General features: G+C 45.3%; 1 protein-coding gene across 1 annotated transcript in view; it reads right to left on the reverse strand.

Moving 5' to 3' along the window:
• LOC116974739 (P protein) overlaps positions 1–21,602 on the reverse strand; it is a 206,307-nt gene extending 184,705 nt beyond the window's left edge. The window contains exon 1 of the mRNA XM_033023454.1: positions 21,345–21,602. Within this exon, the coding sequence (XP_032879345.1) occupies positions 21,345–21,601 (257 nt within the window). The 5' untranslated portion in view covers position 21,602. The remainder of the gene's footprint in view (positions 1–21,344) is intronic.
• Positions 21,603–22,136: the final 534 nt, after the last annotated feature.

Below are 22,136 nucleotides of genomic sequence, written 5' to 3' on the forward strand. Positions count from 1 at the left end.
ACTGTGTCTGCCTGCAACCCCTTGAGACTGTGGGACTTTTGCAAAGTCATTGGAAATGCATTGCGTCCAATGGAAAACTACAAACACAGTCAATAATGACAGGAATAGAGGTGTTTCAATGCCCATTAGGTAACATTTAATTATCCCCTGTAACCGGTGGTTAAAAATCATTATCAAAATTACTGTACCAGTACCACCCACGCAATGAATTTCAACATCTGTCTGTTCGTGCAATTAAACATAACCAATTACTAAGTGATTTCAGGCATTGTTTTGCACGAATAGACCTTTCCTGTAATAAAACAATGTACACCATGCTTCTTTATTGTTGGAAGGCTAATTAGTCGAAGCTGAGTAATGTTCTATTTAAGACTGGATGACTCTCTGGATCTTAGTTCGATATTTTTAATGCGCAGATACGGCGTGGAAACAGGCCCTTCAGCCCCTGCCGAGTCTGTGCCCACCAGCGATCACCCCACACACTAGCACTAACCGGCACATTAGGGGCTATTTACAATTCGTCCCAGAGCCAATTAACCTTCAAACCTTTCGGCCCGAAACGTTGCCCATTTCCTTCGCTCCATAGATGCTACCTGTCCCGCTGAGTTTCTCCAGCACTTTTGTCTACCTTCGATTTTCCAGCATCTGCAGTTCCTTCTTAAAAACCTTCAAACCTGTGGGGTCTCGGCCCGAAACGTCACCCATTCCTTCTCTCCAGAGATGCTGCCTGTCCCGCTGAGTTACTCCAGCTTTTTGTGACTATCTTCAGTTTAAGCCTGTTCCTTCTTACACAATCTGTGGGAAAGAACTGCAGATGCTGTTTTAAATCAAAGATAGACACAAAATGCTGAAGTAACTCCATGGGGCAGGCAGCATCTCAGGAGAGAAGGAATGGGTGACGTTTCGGATCGAGACCCTTCCTCAGTCAACCTACAGACCTGTACGTCTTTGGAGTGATTTTTCTTTGAATCTTTTAGAATGCAGGGGAATCAGAGGAAGTGAAAACTCAGCATAAAGTCGAAGGAGGTGGGAGAGCTGCCAGATCTTATTGAATCTTAGTCAGTGGATATTTTTAAGGCAGAGGTAGACAAATTCTTGATTAGAAAGGGTGTCAAGGGTTATGGAAAGAAGGCAGGAAAATGGGATTAGGAAGCAGAGTAGACTCAATGGGCCGAATGGCCTGATTCTACTCCGATGAACTTGTGAATGACAAAGTAAGTTCAAAACGTCATGTAGCCTTATCTTGTTTCCGCTCTTATATTCTTACCTTCTTTCCTTGCAAGACAAAAGGGTGTCAGTTAAGGAGAGAAGATGAGTGAAAGGTAAATCCAGAGAGAGGGAAATAGGTATTCCATTATCCAGAATGGGACAATCAAGAACTAGCATTTTTTTTTAATTAAAAGTACAATAATGTAATACGTAAGTATCTAATACATAATGAGATAATACAGTTCATGTACAACTTCTTTTTTCAAATTTAACAGAATAGAACAGAGAATGAGAGCAGTCAAGATAGAGGAGAAAAGAATATCATTAACCATAGTGTTAGTTCGTGAGATAGTAAGGAAAACCCAAAGAAAAGGTAGAAGGAGATAGAGTAGAAAAAAGAGAAGAAGAAAAAAAGACATAGAGAGACAGAAAGGAAATAAAAATAAAGAGATTGAGACTCCTATTTAATATCTTTATCCACCCTTCACCCGGTTCTGAAACGTTTAATTTCTAAGGTTGTGTTGCACCATATGCTTGTAAAAAGTCGATAAAAGAAGGCCAAATCATTAGCATTAGAACTAGCATTTTAAGCGGACAAGGAACTGCAGATGCTGGTTTAACCCGAAGATAGACACAAAACGCTGGAGTAACTCAGCGGGACGGACAACATCTCTTGGGAGAAGGAATAGGTGACGTTTCGGGTGGGAACCCTTCTCCAGACTGAAATGGTTGCAGCTTAAACAAATGATAAAGGTAAATGTAGAATGGTTCATTCTGAGCTGAGGGGAAGCTGACAAGGAGGCATTCAATCAGTAAAATTTAATCAGGAGGACAGTGAAACTGTGTGTAGGAAAGGAACTGCAGACGCTGGTTTAAACCGAAGATAGACACAAAATGCTGGAATAACTCGGCGGGTCAGGCAGCATCTCTGGAGAGAAGGAAGGGTGACGTTTCGGGCCTGAAGGAGGGTCTCGACCCGAAACGTCACTCATTCCTTCTCTCCAGCGATAGTAAAACTAGTCAGGGAACGAGGATGGGGGTGGGATGGAGAGGCGGGGAAAAGCAAGGGTTTCTTGGTCCTCCAAAATATCCAAATTGGAATTTAAACTGGAGGTGGTGGAGGGAGGACTTAAGTCAGAAAGGGTTTTTGGGAAGAAAGAGCTACCTTAAATTTAGTTGCATCTGGTTGGGTAACTATGGTAGGGTGAAGATTATTCCAAGGGTTACTTGAAGTTAGAGAGGTCAATATTCATACCGCTGACACCTTGAATTGAAACCGGGTTACCGAGAGTCCAGTGAACATTTCTGGCCTGTGCAACTCCGCATCGCGTTTCTCCAGCTCAGCCATCAGCTTTCATTCTTTAATCCTTTTAATATTCAGTCAATTAACCGAGTTTTTGAAGCAGCACTAAGAAGCGAGCTGGAGAAGCAGGTTGCTCCAAGCAGTGCTCCGGTACAGTAGATCCACGATCAAACTAATCATGAAAGTTATTCTGATCAGAGAAAAGGACAACAATAATCGCGAGCAGTGTAGGCTTGTGGCTCCATTGGAGGTAGGCAATTAGTTTAGGAATGAGTTGATAAGGCCAGTGGCATTCCTGGCAGATTCTTATTCAATGAGACTTCACTCTTCGCTGGACTGTTTTATAATGGGGTTAGGATTTTAAAATTCACAGGGAGTGGGTTCACCGATTCCATTACAAAATACCTCCCATGGTTAAAAGAATGTTCCATCGGATGTTCTTGGACTTTATCTTGCATTTGCACTTTATCAGTTTATTTATTCATGTGTGTATATATTTATATAAAGGTATATGGACACACTAATCTGTTTTGTAGTCAATGCCTACTATGTTCTGTTGTGCTGAAGCAAAGCAAGAATTTCATTTTCCTATCAGGGACACATGACAATAAACTCTCTTGAACTTGAACTCATTAAACCTTATTCCCCTTATCCTGTATCCTGCCGGCACTTCCGGTAGGCGGCGCGGCTCTCGCCAGCAGCGGCCTCTGCAGTCCGTCTGCGTTTTTATTATTTTATGTCTATGTTTTAATGTAGTTTTTGTTATTTTTGTTGGGGTATGTGTGTGGGGGGGTGGGGGTGGTGTGGGGGGGGAGGGGGAAACTTTTAAATCTCTCCCTGCACGGGAGACCCGACCTTTTCTTTGTCGGGTCTCCGTTGTCGTTGGGGCTGCAACGAGGAGCGGCCTCCAACATGAAGACCGGGGGCTCCAGTGCCGACACTCACCTCACCGTCGCGGAGCTGGCCGAGTCCAGAGCGGGTGGAGCTGTGGTGGACGCTGCTGCGACCCGACCCCCGGAGATTCGGTGGCTGCAACTGCGGGTTTGGCGGACGGCACCGGGAGCCCGCGGGTCCCTGGAGGGAGACCGCTTTTCGGGGCTTCCGCAGCGGCGACTTCTCCCGCCCGAGTTGCGGGGTTGAAGAGCTCCTGGAGCGGGGCCTTACAGCACTGCCCCGCGCGGCTTGGAATGGCGGCGGGACTCTGCGAGCGCGCACCGGGGGCTCTAACACCAAGACCCGGTGCGCGAACTTGCATTACCCGGCGTGGTTTAATGGCCACGGGACAATTCGCCATCGCCCGCCGGGGGCTTTGACTTTGACTCTGACATGGGGGGGGGAGAGTGCAGTGGAGAGAGAAGTTTTTTTGGCCTTCCATCACAGCAATGTGATGGATGTTTATGTAAAATATGTTGTGTCTTGGGTCTATTTGTTGTAATGTATGGCTGCAGAAACGGCATTTCGTTTGGACCTCACGGGGTCCAAATGACAATAAATTGAATTGTATTGTATTGTATTGTATCTGTACACTGTGGACAGCTCGATTGTAATCATGTATTGTCTTTCCGCTGACCGGCTAGCATGCGACCAAACAGCTTTTCACGGTACCTCTGCACACGTGGCAATAAACTAAACTAGAATGGGCGCAGCAGCAGAGAGTCACGCCACTAAAGAGAAAGCGGAACATCTGTGATTGTACAAATACCTTCCAAAGTGGAGAAGTTTTCCTAATCCGATGCACGATTTAAAATGGCATTATTGGCAATAAGCTAGTAATGGAAGAAGCTGAGGAGGAGGAAAATACAACCAGTTGTCAAATGACAAGATTGTTTTTGTCAAATGACGAGATTGGATAAATGGTTTGAGGTTGAATATTTGTGTTGTTTCAAAGGCAAACTTGGACTTAGGGTCATAGTGTGATAGAGTGTAGAAGCAAGTCATTCGGCCCAACTTGCCCACACCGGCCAGCATGTCCCAGCTACACTAGTCCCACCTGCCTGTGCTTGGTCCACATCCCTCCAAACCCACCCTATCCATGTACTTGTCTAACTGTTTCTTAAACGTTGGGAATAGTCCCAGCCTCAACCACCTCACCTGGCAGCTTATTCCATACACCCACCACACTTTGTGTGAAAAAGTTATCGCTCAGATACCGATTAAATCTTTTCCCCTTCATTTTGAACCTGTGTTCTTTTGGGACTTTATTCCTTGATGCACAGGAAGCCAAGGAGCGATCTTTTAGAGGTGTATAAAATCATAAAGGGAATTGATAGGGTGAATTCATAGTCTTTTACTCAGAATTGGGGAACCAAGAACTCAGAGGGTGGTGGGTTCATGGAATGAGCTACCTGGAGAGGTAAGTTGAACCAGGCACAATAAGAACATTCAGATTAGGAAAAGGGGATATGCAACGAGACCTGGGTGTCATGGTACACCAGTCATTGAAAGTAGGTATGCGGGTGCAGCAGGCAGTGAAGAAAGTGAATGGTATGTTAGCATTCATAGCAAAAGGATTTGAGTAGAAGAGCAGGGAGGTTCTACTGCAGTTGTACAGGGTCTTGGTGAGACTACACCTGGAGTATTGCATACAGTTTTGGTCTCCGAATCTGAGGAAAAACATTCTTGCCAGAGAGGGAGTACAGAGAAGGTTCACCAGACTGATTCCTAGCATGGCAGGACTTTCATATGAAGAAAGACTGGATAGACTCGGCTTGTACTCGCTAGAATTTAGAAGATTGAGGGGGGATCTTATAGAAACTTACAACAATCTTAAGGTGTTGGACAGGCTAGATGCAGGAAGATTGTTCCCGATGTTGGGGAAGTCCAGAACAAGGGGTCACAGTTTAAGGATAAGTGGGAAGTCTTTTAGGACCGAGATGAGAAAAACATTTTTCACACAGAGAGTGGTGAATCTGTGGAATTCTCTGCCACAGAAGGTAGTTGAGGACAGTTCATTGGCTATATTTAAGAGGGAGTTAGATGTGGCCCTTGTGGCTAAAGGGATCAGGGGGTATGGAGAGAAGGCAGGTACAGGATACTGAGTCGGATGATCAGCCATGATCGTATTGGATGGCGGTGCAGGCATCTGCACCTATTTTCTAAGAGATAGGTACACAAATAAGAAAGGTTCAGTGGGATATTGGCCAAAAGCAGGCAGGTGGGACTAGCTTCGATGAGACGTCTTGGTCAGCATGAACAAGTTGGGGTAAAGAGCCTGTTTTCATGCTGTACGATTCTACTCATGCAAGACCTCAACTCTGGACATGTTCAGAAGAGACGGAAGTGGATCTTCTGCAAGCTCACCCAAGCCACCATTCCTTACATAAAGACAGGGCATTCAGATCTTCAAATTCAGCCATGATGGTTGGGTCCCACCTCTCATCATCAACCAACTCGCACTGAACATCTTAGACACCCTGAAGAAGGGTCTCGACCCGAAACGTCACCCATTCCTTCTCTCCAGAGATGCTGCCTGTCCGCTGAATTTCTCCAGCTTTTTGTGCCCATCTTAGACACCCTCTTCGGTACAAATTGACTGGCGACAAGCAGCCTAATTGGAGAACTAATTGCATCCATGCAAGGATTTTTTTTTATAGATCATCAAACTGAACACAAAGATTATGAAACACTACGTTTAATTGTTCCACATTACCAGAACAATTGAATGGAGCAGAACAACAATCAGTAATTAGTTTAATTGATGATGAAAAGATGGTGATCTTCAACGTGGTCTTAAAGTTTCAACATCAGTAAGAGATTAGTAATGTTACTCATCAGTGATAATTACTGCATCTTGAAAATGCAAACCTGACTGAACACGGGCCTCAATTTCAATGCCCAAGTGTGGTCTGGAACCTGAATGTTCAGCTGTAGTTGTACATCCTGCTGGTTACTTGCAACCAGGCAATCAGTTGAAAACATTTAAACATTTCCATTGTTGAACCTGGAGTTGATTCGCAACAATGCCAAAAGCAGCGTTGAACAGAACAAAGGGGGAACTGAAATAGAATACTTAGAGGAAAAAAATTAGTTAAAACAAATGTGGGTCCCTTGAGGACAGAAACAGGTGATTCTATCATGGGGAACAAGGGAATGGCAGACGAGTTGAACAGGTATTTTGGATCTGTCTTCACTAAGGAAGGCACAAACAATGTCCCAGATGTCCTCTGAAGAAGGGTTTCAACACAAAACGTTGCCTATTTCCTTCGCTCCATAGATGCTTCCTCACCCGCTGAGTTTCTCCAGCATTTTTGTCTACCTTTGATTTCCCGCATCTGCAGTTCCTTCTTAAACTCCCAGATGTACTAGTGGCCAGAGGACCTAAAAGTATTGACAGGGTGGCACAGCGGTAGAGTTACTGCCTGACAGCACTAGGGGGATGGGTTCGATCCTCACTACAGGTGCTGTCTGTACGGAGTTTGCATTTTCTCCCTGTGAGCATGTGGGCTTACCATTTGTGAGTTAAGTAACATTGTTGCAACAGTACTGGAGTAGCTTGGTTAGAAGCACAGATAGCTTTGAAGGGCAAATCTTCAGTGTAACAGCGGGGACATGGTCTGATCACATACCCTTTGCAAGGTTCTCAGCAATCCTGAGTTGCAAAAAGGCTTCTGTTTCACCAAGTTGTAATGGTGATAACTCAAGTTTCATCCATTTTAGTACCACAGAATATAAGACATGAGCCACGTAAGGCACGTTGATAAAGTTGCTACATGGAAACATAGAACAGTACAGCACAGGAATGGTCAACCATGCTTGTGCCGAACATGATGCCAAGTTAAACTAGTTTCATTTGCCTGTACATGATCCATATCCCCCTAATCCCAGCACTTCCATGTGCCTATCTAAAAGCCTCTTAAACGCCACCGTCTTATCTGCCTTTATCACCACCCATGGCAATGCACTCCAGGCCCCTATCACACCATGTAAAAAAAACCCTGCACCACACATCTCCATTAAACTTTCCCCCTCTCACCAAAAGCTGAGCCCTGCAGAATGAGACATTCCCACCCTGAGGAGAAAGGCGTGGACTGTCGACCTCTGAGAACTGGACTGTATCGCCTCAATAATTTTATACACATCTGGCAAGTTTCTCCTCAACCTCCGACGTTCTGGAGAAAACAATCCAAGTCTATCCAACCTCTCCCTGTAGCCAATGGACAATTATTGGCAAGAGCAACATAAATAAGAGGTTAGTAATATTACTCATCATTGATATTAATTTAGTAATATTACTAAATTGATTTAGTAATAGTACTCATCATTGCCCAAGTGTGGTCTGGAATTGTAATGTTCAGCTGCAGGTATACATCCTTGCTGGGTGGTTGCAACAAGACAATCTGTGGCAAACATTGAAACATTCCCATCGTTGAGTTGATTTGCAACAATGCCAAAAGGAGAACAAAGGGGTAAATTTGTTTTTCACACAAAGGGGGGTGGGTGTAGGGAACAAGCTGCCAGATGAGGTAGTTGAGGCTGGGACTATCCCAACATTTAAGAAACAGTTAGACATGTACATGGATAGGACAGGTTTGGAGGGATACAGTGCATTCAGAAAGTATTCAGACCCCTTCCCTTTATCCACATTTTGTTACATTACAGCCTTATTCAAAAATGGATTAAATTCTTTTTTTTTTATCATCAATCTACAAACAATACCTCATAATAGAAAAGCGAAAACAAGTGTTTAGAAAGTTTTGCAAAGTAATTATAAATAAATAACTGAAATATCATATTTACATAAGTATTCAGACCCTTTGCTATGACACCCAAAATTGAACTTCGGTGCATCCTATTTCCATTGATTATCCTTGAGATGTTTCTACAACTTGATTGGAGTCCAGTGGCAAATTAAATTAATTGTACATGATTTGGAAAGGTCTATATAAGGTCCTGCAGTTGACAGTGCATGTTGTAATGTAATGTAAATGCCAGCGCCCCTTGAGGCCAGGAGTACAAGCTGGCGAGTGTGCTAGTGCCTTGTGACTGAGGTCAAGTGACCTTCCAGACGTTTCTGTTAGTGTGGGAAATAAACGTTTCTTACAAGATGTCGTCTGTGTCGGATGTGTATTCATTGTGCTCGCCACAACAGGGACATACAGCAAACATAACATGGTGTCAGAGTAAAAATGGAGGGACTCAAGCCACCGGGACCACTCTCCATGCAAGAAGAAGAAGAAGAATAAGCGACTGCGGGCCGAAAAAGACGAAAAAGAAGAAGAAAGCTCAGAGCCATCTGAGGACGGTCAACTAGTCCCCATGCTCGGTCAAAGGACAGAGAAAAATAAAGCAGGTCACAGTCCAAGTCAAAGAGCAAGAATAAAGAAGCAAGAAGAAGGGCAAGACTCGAAAGCAGCGGAGGGCCAGCCGATCGTGGCTTCCGCAAGGGGAAGCCCACCCACCCGCGTGACAGATGATCGGGCGGGGGAGACGGAGAGGAGGTCGTTCCCACCCCCCCCCCCCCCCGGGTTGGCCAGAGATCGCCAGGTGGAATCGGGATCACCAGCGAGGAAAAGGCTTCACGATTCCCCGAGTCCCCGCGATCGACGGAGGAATAGCAAGTCTCGATAGACGGCCTCTCCCAGTGGGAGTAATGGCCGCCACGGCCACCTTCCCACCACGCTGCCCCGCACCCTCACCCAGATAACAACCGCCACCGCCATGTACGAGAACTTCAAGGAGCCGTACGGAGCGCGCAGCACGACCTGAGCAGCAGTTTAAAAACGCTAAGTGACAAATTTAAAGAAGTAAAAGTTAAGAAGCCAAGAAGTACAGATGATTTGCCGAAGTTTCTGCAGGAGCTGAGTTATTATGCAGGAAACAAAAGAGTAAAAACATTGCTTTGAAAGTTAAGTTGGATGAAGTGCATGCCAGGAACAGTAATCGAAAGAACGACAAAAGTTTTTTTTTGAAGGGGGAGTCCACCTCCCAGATGGAGCAAGTCTCCAAGATGAGGTGGACAGTCTGCCCAGGTAGAGCCCTGTAGCCCAGATACAGCCCTGTAGCCCAGGGTAGAGCCAAATCCAAATGGCTTTAACAGTACTGCATTTTCATTTATATGACGTGGATGTACACGTAAATGAAACCCCAAAGTTGAAGGGGGAGATGTAACGTTTGCATTTGTCATCAATATTAGTATTGGAAATAGTTTGTTATCCACAATAAATTGATTAAAGGTTAAATTTATTTGTATTGAAAAATTTGTGACCCCCAAAGTTGAAGGGGGAAATGTAATGTAAATAAAGTTGAAGGGGGAGATGTAATGTTATGTAAATGCCAGCGCCCCTTGAGGCCAGGAGTACCTTGAGGCGAGTGTGCCAGTGCCTCGTGACTGAGGTCAAGTGAACTTCCAGAAGTTTCTGTTAGTGAGGGAAATAAACGCTTCTTACAAGATGTCGTCGGTGTCGGACATGTATTCATTGTGCTAGCCACAACAAGGGTTAGACAGCAAACATAACACATCAGAGCCAAAACCAAGCCATGAAGGCGAAGGAATTGTCCGTAGACCTCAGAGACATGATTGTGTCAAGACACAGATCTGGGGATGGGTATAGATGCAGGGGCGAGTGGAATCAAGGGATATGGGGAGAAGGCAGGCATGGGTTATTGATTGGGGACAATCAGCCATGATCACAATGAATGGCGGTGCTGGCTCAAAGGGCCAAATGGCCACCTCCTGCACCTATTTTCTATGTTAAAACAATTTCTGCAGCATTGCAGGTCCCGAAGAGCACAGTGGCCTCCGTCATTCTTAAATGGAAGAACTTTGGAACCATCAGGACTCTTCATAGAGCTGGCCACCCGGCTAAACGGAGCAATCGGGGGAGAAGGGCCTTGGTCAGAGAGGTGACCAAGAATCCGATGGTCACTCTGACAGAGCTCCAGAGTTCCTCTGTGGAGATGGGAGGAACTTCTTGAAGGATAACTATATCTGCAGCAATCAGGCCTTTATGATAGAGTGGCCAGACGGAAGCCACTCCTCAGTAAAAGGCACATGACAGCCCGCTTGGAGTTTGCCAAAAGGCACCTAAACAAGATCCTATAGTCTGATGAAACCAAGACTGAACTCTTTGGCGTGAATGCCAAGCGTCACGTCTGGAGGAAACCAGACACTGCTCATCATCTGGCCAATGCCATACCTACGGTGAAGCATGGTGGTGGCAGCATCATGCTGTGGGGATGTTTTTCAACGCAGGAACTGGGAGACTAGACAGGATCGAGGGAAAGATGAACGGAGCAACGTACTGAGAGGACCTTGATGAAAACCGGTCCCAGAGCGTTCAGGACCTCAGACTGGGGCAGAGGTTCACCTTCCAACAGGACAACGACCCTTAGCACACAGCCAAGGCAATGCAAGAGCAGCTTTGTGACAAGTCTGTGACTGTCCTTGAGTGGCCCAGCCAGAGCCCAGTCGAATATCTCTGGAGGAACTGAATATAGCTTTATGTTCCTGTTCGGTTGAAAGGAAACAGTAAAAATTGGAAAGAGCCCTGGTTTTCAAGGGAAATTGGACATCTTGTTCGGAAAAAGAGGGAGATCTACAATAATTATAGGCAGCATGAAGTAAATGAGGTGCTTGTGGAGTATAAGGAATGTAAAAAGAATCTTAAGAAAGAAATTAGAAAAGCTAAAAGAAGATATGAGGTTGCTTTGGCAAGTAAGGTGAAAGTAAATCCAAAGGGTTTCTACAGCTATATTAATAGGAAAAGGATAACGAGGGATAAAATTGGTCCATTGGAGAAACAGAGTGGGCAGCTATCTGCAGAGCCAAAAGAGATGGGGGAGATATTGAACAATTTCTTTTCTTCGGTATTCACCAAGGAGAAGGATATTGAATTATGTGAGGTAAGGGAAACGAGTAGAGTAGTTATGGATACTATGAGTTTCAAAGTAAAAGAAGTACTGACACTTTTGAAAAATATAAAAGTGGATAAGTCTCCAGGTCCTGACAGGATATTCCCTAGGACATTGAGGGAAGTTAGTGTAGAAATAGCCGGGGCTATGACAGAAATATTTCAAATGTCATTAGAAACGGGAATAGTCCCCGAGGATTGGCGTACTGCGCATGTTGTTCCATTGTTTAAAAAGGGTTCTAAGAGTAAACCTAGCAATTATAGACCTGTTAGTTTGACTTCAGTGGTGGGAAAATTAATGGAAAAGATACTTAGAGATAATATATATAAGCATCTGGATAAACAGAGTCTGATTAGGAACAGTCAACATGGATTTGTGCCTGGAAGGTCATGTTTGACTAATCTTCTTGAATTTTTTGAAGAGGTTACTAGGGAAATTGACTAGGGTAAAGCAGTGGATGTTGTCTATATGGACTTTAGTAAGGCCTTTGACAAGGTTCCTCATGGAAGATTGGTTAAGAAGGTTAAACTGTTGGGTATAAATGCAGGAATAGCAAGATGGATTCAGCAGTGGCTGAATGGGAGAAGCCAGAGGGTAATGGTGGATGGCTGTTTGTCGGGTTGGAGGCAGGTGACTAGTGGGGTGCCTCAGGGATCTGTGTTGGGTCCTTTGTTGTTTGTCATGTACATCAATGATCTGGATGAAGGGGTGGTAAATTGGATTAGTAAGTATGCAGATGATACCAAGATAGGGGGTGTTGTGGATAATGAAGAGGATTTCCAAAGTCTACAGAGTGATTTAGGCCATTTGGAAAAATGGGCTGAAAGATGGCAGATGGAGTTTAATGCTGATAAATGTGAGGTGTTACACCTTGGCAGGACAAATCAAAATAGGACGTACATGATAAATGGTAGGGAATTGAAGAATATAGTTGAACAGAGGGATCTGGGAATAACCGTGCATAGTTCCTTGAAGGTGGAATCTCATATAGATAGGATGGTAAAGAAAGCTTTTGGTATGCTAGCCTTTATAAATCAGAGCATTGAGTATAGAAGCTGGGATGTAATGTTAAAATTGTACAAGGCATTGGTGAGACCAAATCTGGAGTATGGTGTACAATTTTGGTCGCCCAATTATAGGAAGGATGTCAACAAAATAGAGAGAGTACAGAGGAGATTTACTAGAATGTTGCCTGGGTTTCAACAACTAAGTTACAGAGATAGGTTGAATAAGTCCCCATGGGGTGGGGACTGGACATTGTGCCTTCCCCCACAGTGCTACCCACTGTGGGGGGATGATTTTTTTTTTGTCCAATTGTAGTCCTGTAGGTCTGTGTCCAAGATGGCTGCCGTGAAGAGAGAATGGACGCTGGCGCGCTTTGGCTGCCGCTGCTCTCTCTTCACACTGTGTTTTTGATTTTCTGTTTTTGGATTGAATTCTGTTTTTAATTTGTGTCTCTGTGATGTCTTTATTACTTGTTATATTCCGATTATATGTTATTCCGATTACTATGTAAGGTGTCCTTGAGATGTCTGAAAGGCGCCCATTAAATAAAATTTATTGTTATTATTATTAAGTTAGGTCTTTATTCTCTGGAGCGCAGAAGGTTAAGGGGGGACTTGATAGAGGTCTTTAAAATGATGAGAGGGATAGACAGAGTTGATGTGATCAAGCTTTTCCCTTTGAGAATAGGGAAGATTCAAACAAGAGGACATGACTTCAGAATTAAGGGACAGAAGTTTAGGGGTAACATGAGGGGGAACTTGTTTACTCAGAGAGTGGTAGCGGTGTGGAATGAGCTTCCAGTGGAAGTGGTGGCGGCAGGTTCGCTGGTATCATTTAAAAATAAATTGGATAGGCATATGGATGAGAAGGGAATGGAGGGTTATGGTATGAGTGCAGGCAGGTGGGACTAAGGGAAAAAAGTTGTTCGGCACGGACTTGTAGGGCCGAGATGGCCTGTTTCCGTGCTGTCATTGTTATATGGTTATAGCTGTGCATCGACGCTCCCCATCCAACCTGACAGAGCTTGAGAGGATCTGCAGAGAAGAATGGGAGAAATTACCCAAATACAGATGTGCCAGGCTTGTAGCATCATACCCAAGAAGACTTGAGGCTGTAATCACTGCCAAAGGTGCCTCAACAAAGTATTGAGTAAAGGGTCTGAATACTTATATGTAAATATGATATTTCAGTTATTTCTTTTTAATTAATTTGCAAAAATTTCTAAACACCTGTTTTTGCTTTTTTATTGTACGTAGATTGATCTGATAAAAAAAAAGGAATTTTAATCCGTCTTAGAATAAGGCTGTAACGTAACAAAATGTGGAAAAGGGGAAGGGGTCTGAATACTTTCTGAATGCACTGTATGGACCGAGCATAGGCAGGTGGGACGAGTGTAGCTGGGACATATTGGCCGGTGTGGGCAAGTTGGGCCGAAGGGCCTGTTTCCACACTGTATCACTCTATGACCCTAACTGAAGTCCTCTCGATAGACGCAAAGTGCTGGAATAACTCAGCGGGCCAGGCAGCATCTCTGGAGAAAAAGGGATGGGTGACATTTTGGGTCGGGAGCCTGGCAAGAGCAACAATGAAAAATGTCTCCCACCTCTTCTTCACATGGTGCCCTGCGATGTTTTACATCCAAGTTTATTAACGTCTGCATTTCACTGATCATCCATGCCATTGCCCAGAATAGGATTCGTACCTTCCACAACTTGCTGTCTCCCCTGAGCTTTTTGTTTTTAAATCTCTGCCCGTATCCCACAGTAAGGATTTAGCCAAGCATCAAAAATAAATGTCTGCAAAATAATTACTCCACACACTGCCGGGAAGAAATAAAAAACCTCGAGATAATCCCAGAAATCGCTGTGGGAAGCGTGGCTTTTCTTTCCTAATGATGAATCACCGTGATTGAATCCGCCGTTGAAACTAACATTCACGAAATAAGCCGTTCACACTCGCATCGCTGGGCCTGTAATTGTCTCCAGTCCCCTTGCACAATATGTGTGGGGAATCCTAATAGAAGTTGTGTGCGCTGGCATTAATAACTTAAAGAACCGGCTCGGCGAATAGCAAAGCCCGAAAATGAAAAGAAAAAATATTACAGCTTTCGGCAATTTCAATAAAATGTTACGACAGCATTTAGAAAGCAGCGTATAAGTTAAGCCTTCCTCTGAATGGCGATAGATTAAACCATCCGTGACAGAAGCAATAAATGTCTGGTCCAGGCAGTCTATTAAGTTGTGTGGTGATCGTGTAGCAGGTATTAATGTGTCCTCACATCTCCAGGGACCCAGGAATCTTCTTCCCATGACCATGCAGGTTAGTGTTGGAGACTGCTTTCCGCTCATATCATCATAAACTGTTCAATGGGTTCAGTCGCCGAAACCAATAGGGGGATGTTTTACAAGGATCTCATAATCTGAGGAAAGACATTCTTGCCAGAGACGGAGTACAGAGAAGGTTCACCAGACTGATTCCTGGGATGTCAGGACTTTCATATGAAGAAAGACTGGATAGACTCGGCTTGTACTCGCTAGAATTTAGAAGATTGAGGGGGGATCTTATAGAAACTTACAAGACTCTTAAGGGGTTGGACAGGCTAGATGCAGGAAGATTGTTCCCGATGTTGGGGAAGTCCAGAACAAGGGGTCACAGTTTAAGGATAAGGGGGAAATCTTTTAGGACCGAGATGAGAAAAACATTTTTTCACACAGAGTGGTGAATCTCTGGAATTCTCTGCCACAGAAGGTAGTTGAGGCCAGTTCATTGGCTATATTTAAGAGGGAGTTAGATGTGGCCCTTGTGGCTAAAGGGATCAGGGGGTATGGAGAGAAGGCAGGTACAGGATACTGAGTTGGATGATCAGCCATGATCATATTGAATGGCGGTGCAGGCTCGAAGAGCCGAATGGCCTACTCCTGCACCTGTTTTCTAAGTTTCTATGTTTCTAAGGGTGACAGAGGCTGATCGACCTACTGCCTCACCACACCAGTGACCAATCCTGACCTTGGGTGCTGTCTATACGAAGTTTGCACGTTCTCCCTGCGGCCGTGTGGGTTTCCTCCCACACCCCAAAGACGTGAGCTTTTGTGGGTTAATTGGCCTCTGCACATTGCCCCTTTCGTGTGCAGGGAGTGGATGCGAAAGTGGAATAACATTGAACTTGTGTGAATGTGTGATCAATGGTCAGCATGAACTCAATGGGCCACACGGCCTGTTTCCATGCTGTATCTTTCAGTCACGCAACCAAAATCCTGCCTATAGGTTAATTGGCTATTGTAACTGCGTAGGGAAGAACTGCAGATGCTGGTTTAAATCGAAGACAGACACAACATGCTGGAATAACTAACTCAGTGGGACAGGCAGCATCCCGTCTGAGTTACTCCAGCATTTTGTGTCTATCTTGGCTACTGTCACTTATCTCTTATTGAAGAAAAGTGTCAAAAAGTTGATGAGCATGTGAGAGAGAATAATTTGCGGAACTCTTGTAGGGGGCGCTGCTCTGTGTGCAGCCATGTCAGCAGCGCGTCAGTTTTTCCAGCTTTTTTTAATTTTTTAGTATGTTTTAAAGTGTGTATTTTGTGTTTCTTCGTGTGTTTTGTGTGGGGGGTGGTGTGGGGGGGTAAGGGGGAAACCGCTTCGGTCGTCTCCTCCATGGAGAGGCGACTTTTTCCAGGTCGCCTCCCCCGTGGCCTAACATCAAGGATCGACGCGGCCTTTCCCGGAGACACGCCCGGGGCTTCAGCGGCGGGCGCAGCGTGGACCCTCGGCGTGGAGCGGGTGAGCCCTCGCTGGGGCTCGCTGGAGGGGAGAGCTCCGTTTCGCTGGCCCGGGGCAGCCGGCAGCCTGAAGTCGCAGCCTGAAGCCGCGGTCTGCAGAGCTCCAGCTGGTGCGGCGTCTACAGCCCGGGATCCCTCGTGGGGGACCCGGGGGAAGAAGAAGCCATCACTGCCGGCCCGCGGCCAACTTCTACCGCGGGTGCGGCATGGACTTACCATCACCCCTGGAGGGGAGCTTCGACCGCTGGCCCTGCAGTCTACGGTGCTTCTGGCTGCGGCGGGGACTTTAAATCTCGACCGCCGGCCTGCGGCCTACAACAATCTAAAGCCGCGGTCTCCGGTGAGGAAGAGCCGATCCTGGACTGACTGGACTCTGGTCCTGTACACGGGGGGGAAATGGAGGAGGACTGGCCAAATTTTTGTGCCTTCCACCACAGTGATGAATGCTGTGGTGGATGTTTGTGTTACAGTTTTATTGTGTGTTCTTTATTATTGTACTGCTGCTGACAACCCAAATTTCCACCAACCCTGGTTGTGTGGCAATAAATTATATCTATCTATCTATCTATCTATCTACTGTGGGAATTAGAAGAGAAGGAATGGGATTGATGAGATTCCCTGTCGGGAGTCATCAGGAATACAATGGGATGAACGCCTTCCTCTGGTATCGTAAAGAAGACGTCTGTGTGCGTTGACATGATGTTAAGGTCAACATTCTGCCTCCCCTCACTGACACATATCTCCAATGGAATATCAATTTTCTTGGCTTTGCACAACTCAATTGACACAATTCTCTTATTCCAAATGATTACACTGGGATCCTCGCAGAGAATGACTTCCTTTAACCAAACATCACAGAGAAGGGCAATTGCAAACACTGACGTCTGATAGTCCTTCAAAGGCAGCAGTCCTGGTGGGTTAATGCCATAGTCCCTTATTGGACAACCATGGGGACCATTTGCGTGCTCCCCACAGAAGCGGATCTACAATCACATATTACAATCGCTCCACACCACACTGTACTGTAAATGGCTCGATTGTAATCATGTATTGTCTTTCCGCCGACTGGATAACACGCTTTTTCACTGCACCTCGGCGGTGCATGTGACAATAAACTAAACTGAACTGAACAGAGACCCGCCGTCAATCCTGACATGGGCTGCTGTCTGTGTGGAGTTGGCACGTTCTCCCAGTGATGGCGTGAGTTCCCTTCGGATTCTTCCCTCATCCCAAGGACGTGTGGGTTTGTAGGTCAATTGGCCTCTGTTAAGAAAATCGCCCCTAACGTACAGCGAATGGGTGAGAAAGTGGAATAACATAGAATTAGTGTGAACGGGCAAACAATAGTCAGCGTGGAATCGGCAGACCGAAGGGCCTGTTTCCACGCTGTGTTTAAACTACATTCCTCCAGCATTTTGCTTTTATTTAAGGTGATGGTCGATGGTTGTTTTTTTTGTAAACTGAAGCCTCTGACCAATGTGGCGTGGATGAGTTTAAGAAACCTTTAAACCTTGTAAACCGATGCAGGAGGGTTACACATTTTCTAACTCATCCATCTGTTGTACACCATGGGAACAGACTTTATACGCCTCTAAACAGTTTAGTTGGATTATGTTCAAGCTTTCAGCAAACAACCTCCAAAGCTCTGCTTTCCCTGCAAAAACAGACACCAGGCTTTGAAAAATATCTTTCGTGGTGGGTCCTTTAGTGAACGTCAGGGTGGCGCAGCGGTAGAGTTGCTGCATTACAGCACCAGACACCTGGGTTCGATCCTGACTAGGGGCGCTATCTGTACATTCTCCCCGTGACCTGCGTGGGTTTTCTCCGGGTGCTCCGGTTTCCTCCCACACTCCAGGTTTGTAAAGATAATTGGCTTGGAAAAATAGTAAGTTGTCCCTCGTGTGTGTAGGATAGTGTTAGCGTGCGGGGATCGCTGGTCGGCGCGGACTCGGTGAGTTGGTTCCGCGCTGTATCTCCAAACTAAACTAAAAAGGGTGTTCTGCAAAAAAAGCCAAATTGTTAAGAACGACGAATAAAATTTCCAAAATACTGCTGGAAGGGGTCAAGGAAAGAGCATTCACGTCGCAGCCCTGTTTCCACCACCACGCACAAGAAGCGCAAGACGCAATCGTACGCAGATGCCGGGAAGTGTGTTTAACCCTGGCTGAACAATTTCTAATCTTGTGATGCGGACTCGATACAAAGACCTGTTAGAAGAGAAACCTCTAAAACGTAGAATCGGTCCAATAATAGACGGATCGCTGTACCGGGGAAGGTGAAGTAGGAATCACAATTTGCGGAAATAACACGGCTGCGCTAAGATGAGAGGACACCAGGAGCAACCATTCCCGGAGGAAACGGAAGTAGCCCACAGGAAGCAATCAGAACCTTGTCGACGGTTCTTGTAAGTTATGTTACTATTTCAGAAGAATAGATCAAACCTATTAGGAATAAGAAAAAGTCCAGAACTCCCTGCTTTAAACGTTTGCTTTCAAGATATTGAAACTAGGACATTTCTTGTTAGATAAGAGTGCCAAGGGATAGAATACAAAGGCGAGTTAATAAAACTGAGGTGGAGATATACCATGAATTGATAGAATTGCAGAATATCATGGATTCTGGGCTGTACTGGCCCAGTTTCTGAGACCAAAGGAGTATCAACACTAACATGAAGTTAATCTTGTTAAACAATGCTGTGATCTTGGATACTGTCATTAAGTAAAACCCAATTAAAGTCTGTGGATGGTAGATAGTCGTGGACATGTGCGGGAGGATTGCCCATGGATTGTTTGCCCAGAAAAGGAACTAGATGGGAGTTGAGGGTCGATGGGATAGGGAATGATGACTGGAGTGTGGCAGGGAACGTGGGCAGATCGAGTCATAGAGTCACAAACTGTGTGGAATCAGTGCCAACATGCCCACACCAACCAACATGCCCCATCTAAACTAGTCCCACCTGCCTCCTTTTGGTCCATACCCCTCTAAGCCGACCTGATCCATGTGCCTGTCCAAGTTTTTCTTCAACGTTGCGATAGTACCTGCAAAGATGTGCCCTGAGTGGGTGAAAAAGATTAATGACTTAAGGATGGTGGTCAACGCAAGGATGAGAGGTGGACAGAGTGGGGGCTGCAGGACATAGCAGGCTGCAGAGAAATAATATTGCACATTGATGTTGCTTCTCTATCACTCTCTCAACACACAGACACAGACACACACACAGACACAGACACAGACACAGACACACAGACACACACACAGACACACACACACACACACACACACACACACACACACACACACACACACACACACACACACACACACACACACACACACACACACACCGATCGCAAACAGCTAAAGAGTCAAATAGCACGGAAACAGGTGGAGATACAAAGAACTGCAGATGTTGAAATCTTGAACAAAAACAGAGTGCTTAATCTTTTGAGTTACTCGAGCACTTTTTGCTGAAGATTCCAGCATCTGCAGTTCCTTGGGTCTCCACCTGTTTCTGTGTGATTTGACTCTATCAATCAGCGAACCTATAAACAGTAGACAATAGGAGTAGGCCATTCAGCCCTTCGAGCCAGCACCGCCATTCAATGTGATCACGGCTGACCATCCACAATCAGTACCCCGTTCCTGCCTTCTCCCCATATCCCTTGACTCCACTATCTTTAAGAGCTCTATCTAACTCTCTTGAAACCATCCAGAGAACTGGCCTCCACCGCCCTCTGAGGCAGAGAATTCCACAGACTCACAGCTCTCTGTGCGAAAAAGTATTTCCTCATCTCTGTTCTAAATGGCTCACCCCTTATTCTTAAACTGTGGCCCCTGGTTCTGGACCTACACCAATAAAAGTATGCAGCTATGCTAAGCCACATGCACATACATAATACATGTTCGTTATGTGTATTTTCTGATACTTAACCTATTGAGTACTGGTTATATTGCCAATCTTACATCTTTTGCCCGTAAGATCCAGTTACTCAGAACTCACAACTGTGTTGTCAGTGGTCAGACTATACATGATTACAATCACGCCATCCGCAGTCTATGGATACAGGATAAAGGGTATAACATTTAGTGCAAGATAAAGTCCTATTAAAGATAGTCTGAGAGTCTCCAATGAGGCAGATGGGAGGTCAGGTGATTGGTGATAGGATGGATCAGTTGCCCGATAACAGCTGGGAAGAACCTGTCCCTGAATCTGGAGGTGTGTGTTTTCAAACTTCTGTACCTCTTGTCTTTTAAATGTTGGCATAATGTCTTTAAGTGTTGTTCCAATTCAGGAATAGAATAATTGGAAAGCATAATGCTCACACTCCTGACCAGCCAAGTAACTCTGTCATTGTAAGCCGGTAAAGATGATCCAGCCATCAGTAGAAATTTACAGAAATTGTTACATGATGCGATGTAATTTTATTTATCCCAGGAGGGACATTGGTCTTCCAACAGTCATAAAAAATACAAAATACATGAAACGTGAAATTAGCGAGTGGAAAGGCTTGGGGGATGTGCAAAGATTGGGGGGGGTGGGAGACAGTCCACCCCACGACAGAAGGGGGAGGAGTTGTACAGTTTGATAGCCACAGGGAAGAAGGATCTCCTGTGGCGTTCTGTGCTGCATCTTGGTGGAACCAGTCTGTTGCTGAAGGTGTTCCTCAGGTTGACCAGTGTGTCATGGAGGGGGTGATCCGTATTGTCCAGGATGCTCCGCAGTTTGAGGAGCATCCTCCCCTCCAAGGCCAACCTCCCATGAATCCAACTCCACCCCCAGGACAGAGCCAGCCTTCCTGAAGAGTTTGTGGATCCTATTGGAGGTCCACAAAAATGCTAGGGAGAAACTCAGCAGGTGCAGCAGCATCTATGGAGTGAAGGAAATAGGCAACGTTTGGGGCTGAAACCCTTCTTCAGACTAGTGAAGATCTACTGGATCCTATTGGCGTCTGCAGCCTTCGCCCTGCTGCTGCCCTACAGCAAGTTTCTCAACAATTATCTCTAATTACATCATTGTAACAGTTTAAAAATTCAAGATACAGGAAAACAAAAAGAGAACTGCCCTTTCAACCGAAGATCCATCTTCCAGAAAAAAAAAAGCATAGTATCCATTAAAATCGCAGTAAACGTTCTAATATAGTTGCCTTAACATTTTGTCTTCACCAAATATCAACCATTATGCAAGGCATCATACTCACCCATCTTGCTTGGGGACGGGGCTAATTTCCTCAGAGTACAGGGCGCACTGTTTGTGTGCCACAGCTCCATTCAGGTGGCGTTTCTGCTCGGCTTTTGGACTCTGGCCCATCTCACAAAGCCCCTCCAGAAGCTTCAGCTCCCCAAAAGCCACGGCTTCAACCAACGGCTTGACGTGTCCATTCAAACTCCTTTGTGGAGCCGCCATCTTCTGAGCCAGTTCCACCTCCATTTGGATTTTGCTGTCCAGGCACATCATCTTTTTATCGCGGTCAATGTTTCTGAAAAAGAAAAAAGTGAGCGTCTACTTCAAATTGATTGATTGAAAGATGTAGCAGGGGAACAGGTCCTTCGGCCCATCGAGTCTGCGCTGACCATCGATCACCCGTTCACACTAGTTCTATGTTCTCCCACTTTGTCATCCACTCCGGACATGGAAGCATAGAAAAAAATAGGTGCAGGATTAGGCCATTCGGCTCATCAAGCCAGCACCGCCATTCAATATGATCATAGAAAACATAGAAACATAGAAAATAGGTGCAGGAGTTGGCCATTTGGCCCTTCGAGCCTGCACCGCCATTCAATATGATCATGGCTGATCATCCAACTCAGTATCCTGTACCTGCCATCTCTCCATACCCCCTGATCCCTTTAGCCACAAGGGCCACATCTAACTCCCTCTTAAATATAGTCAATGAACTGGCCTCAACTACCTTCTGTGGAAGAGAATTCCAGAGATTCACCACTCTCTGTGTGAAAAATGTTTTTCTCATCTCGGTCCTAAAAGATTTCCC

The sequence above is a fragment of the Amblyraja radiata genome, chromosome 6 (genome assembly GCF_010909765.2).
Source record: "Amblyraja radiata isolate CabotCenter1 chromosome 6, sAmbRad1.1.pri, whole genome shotgun sequence".
NCBI lineage: Eukaryota > Metazoa > Chordata > Chondrichthyes > Rajiformes > Rajidae > Amblyraja > Amblyraja radiata.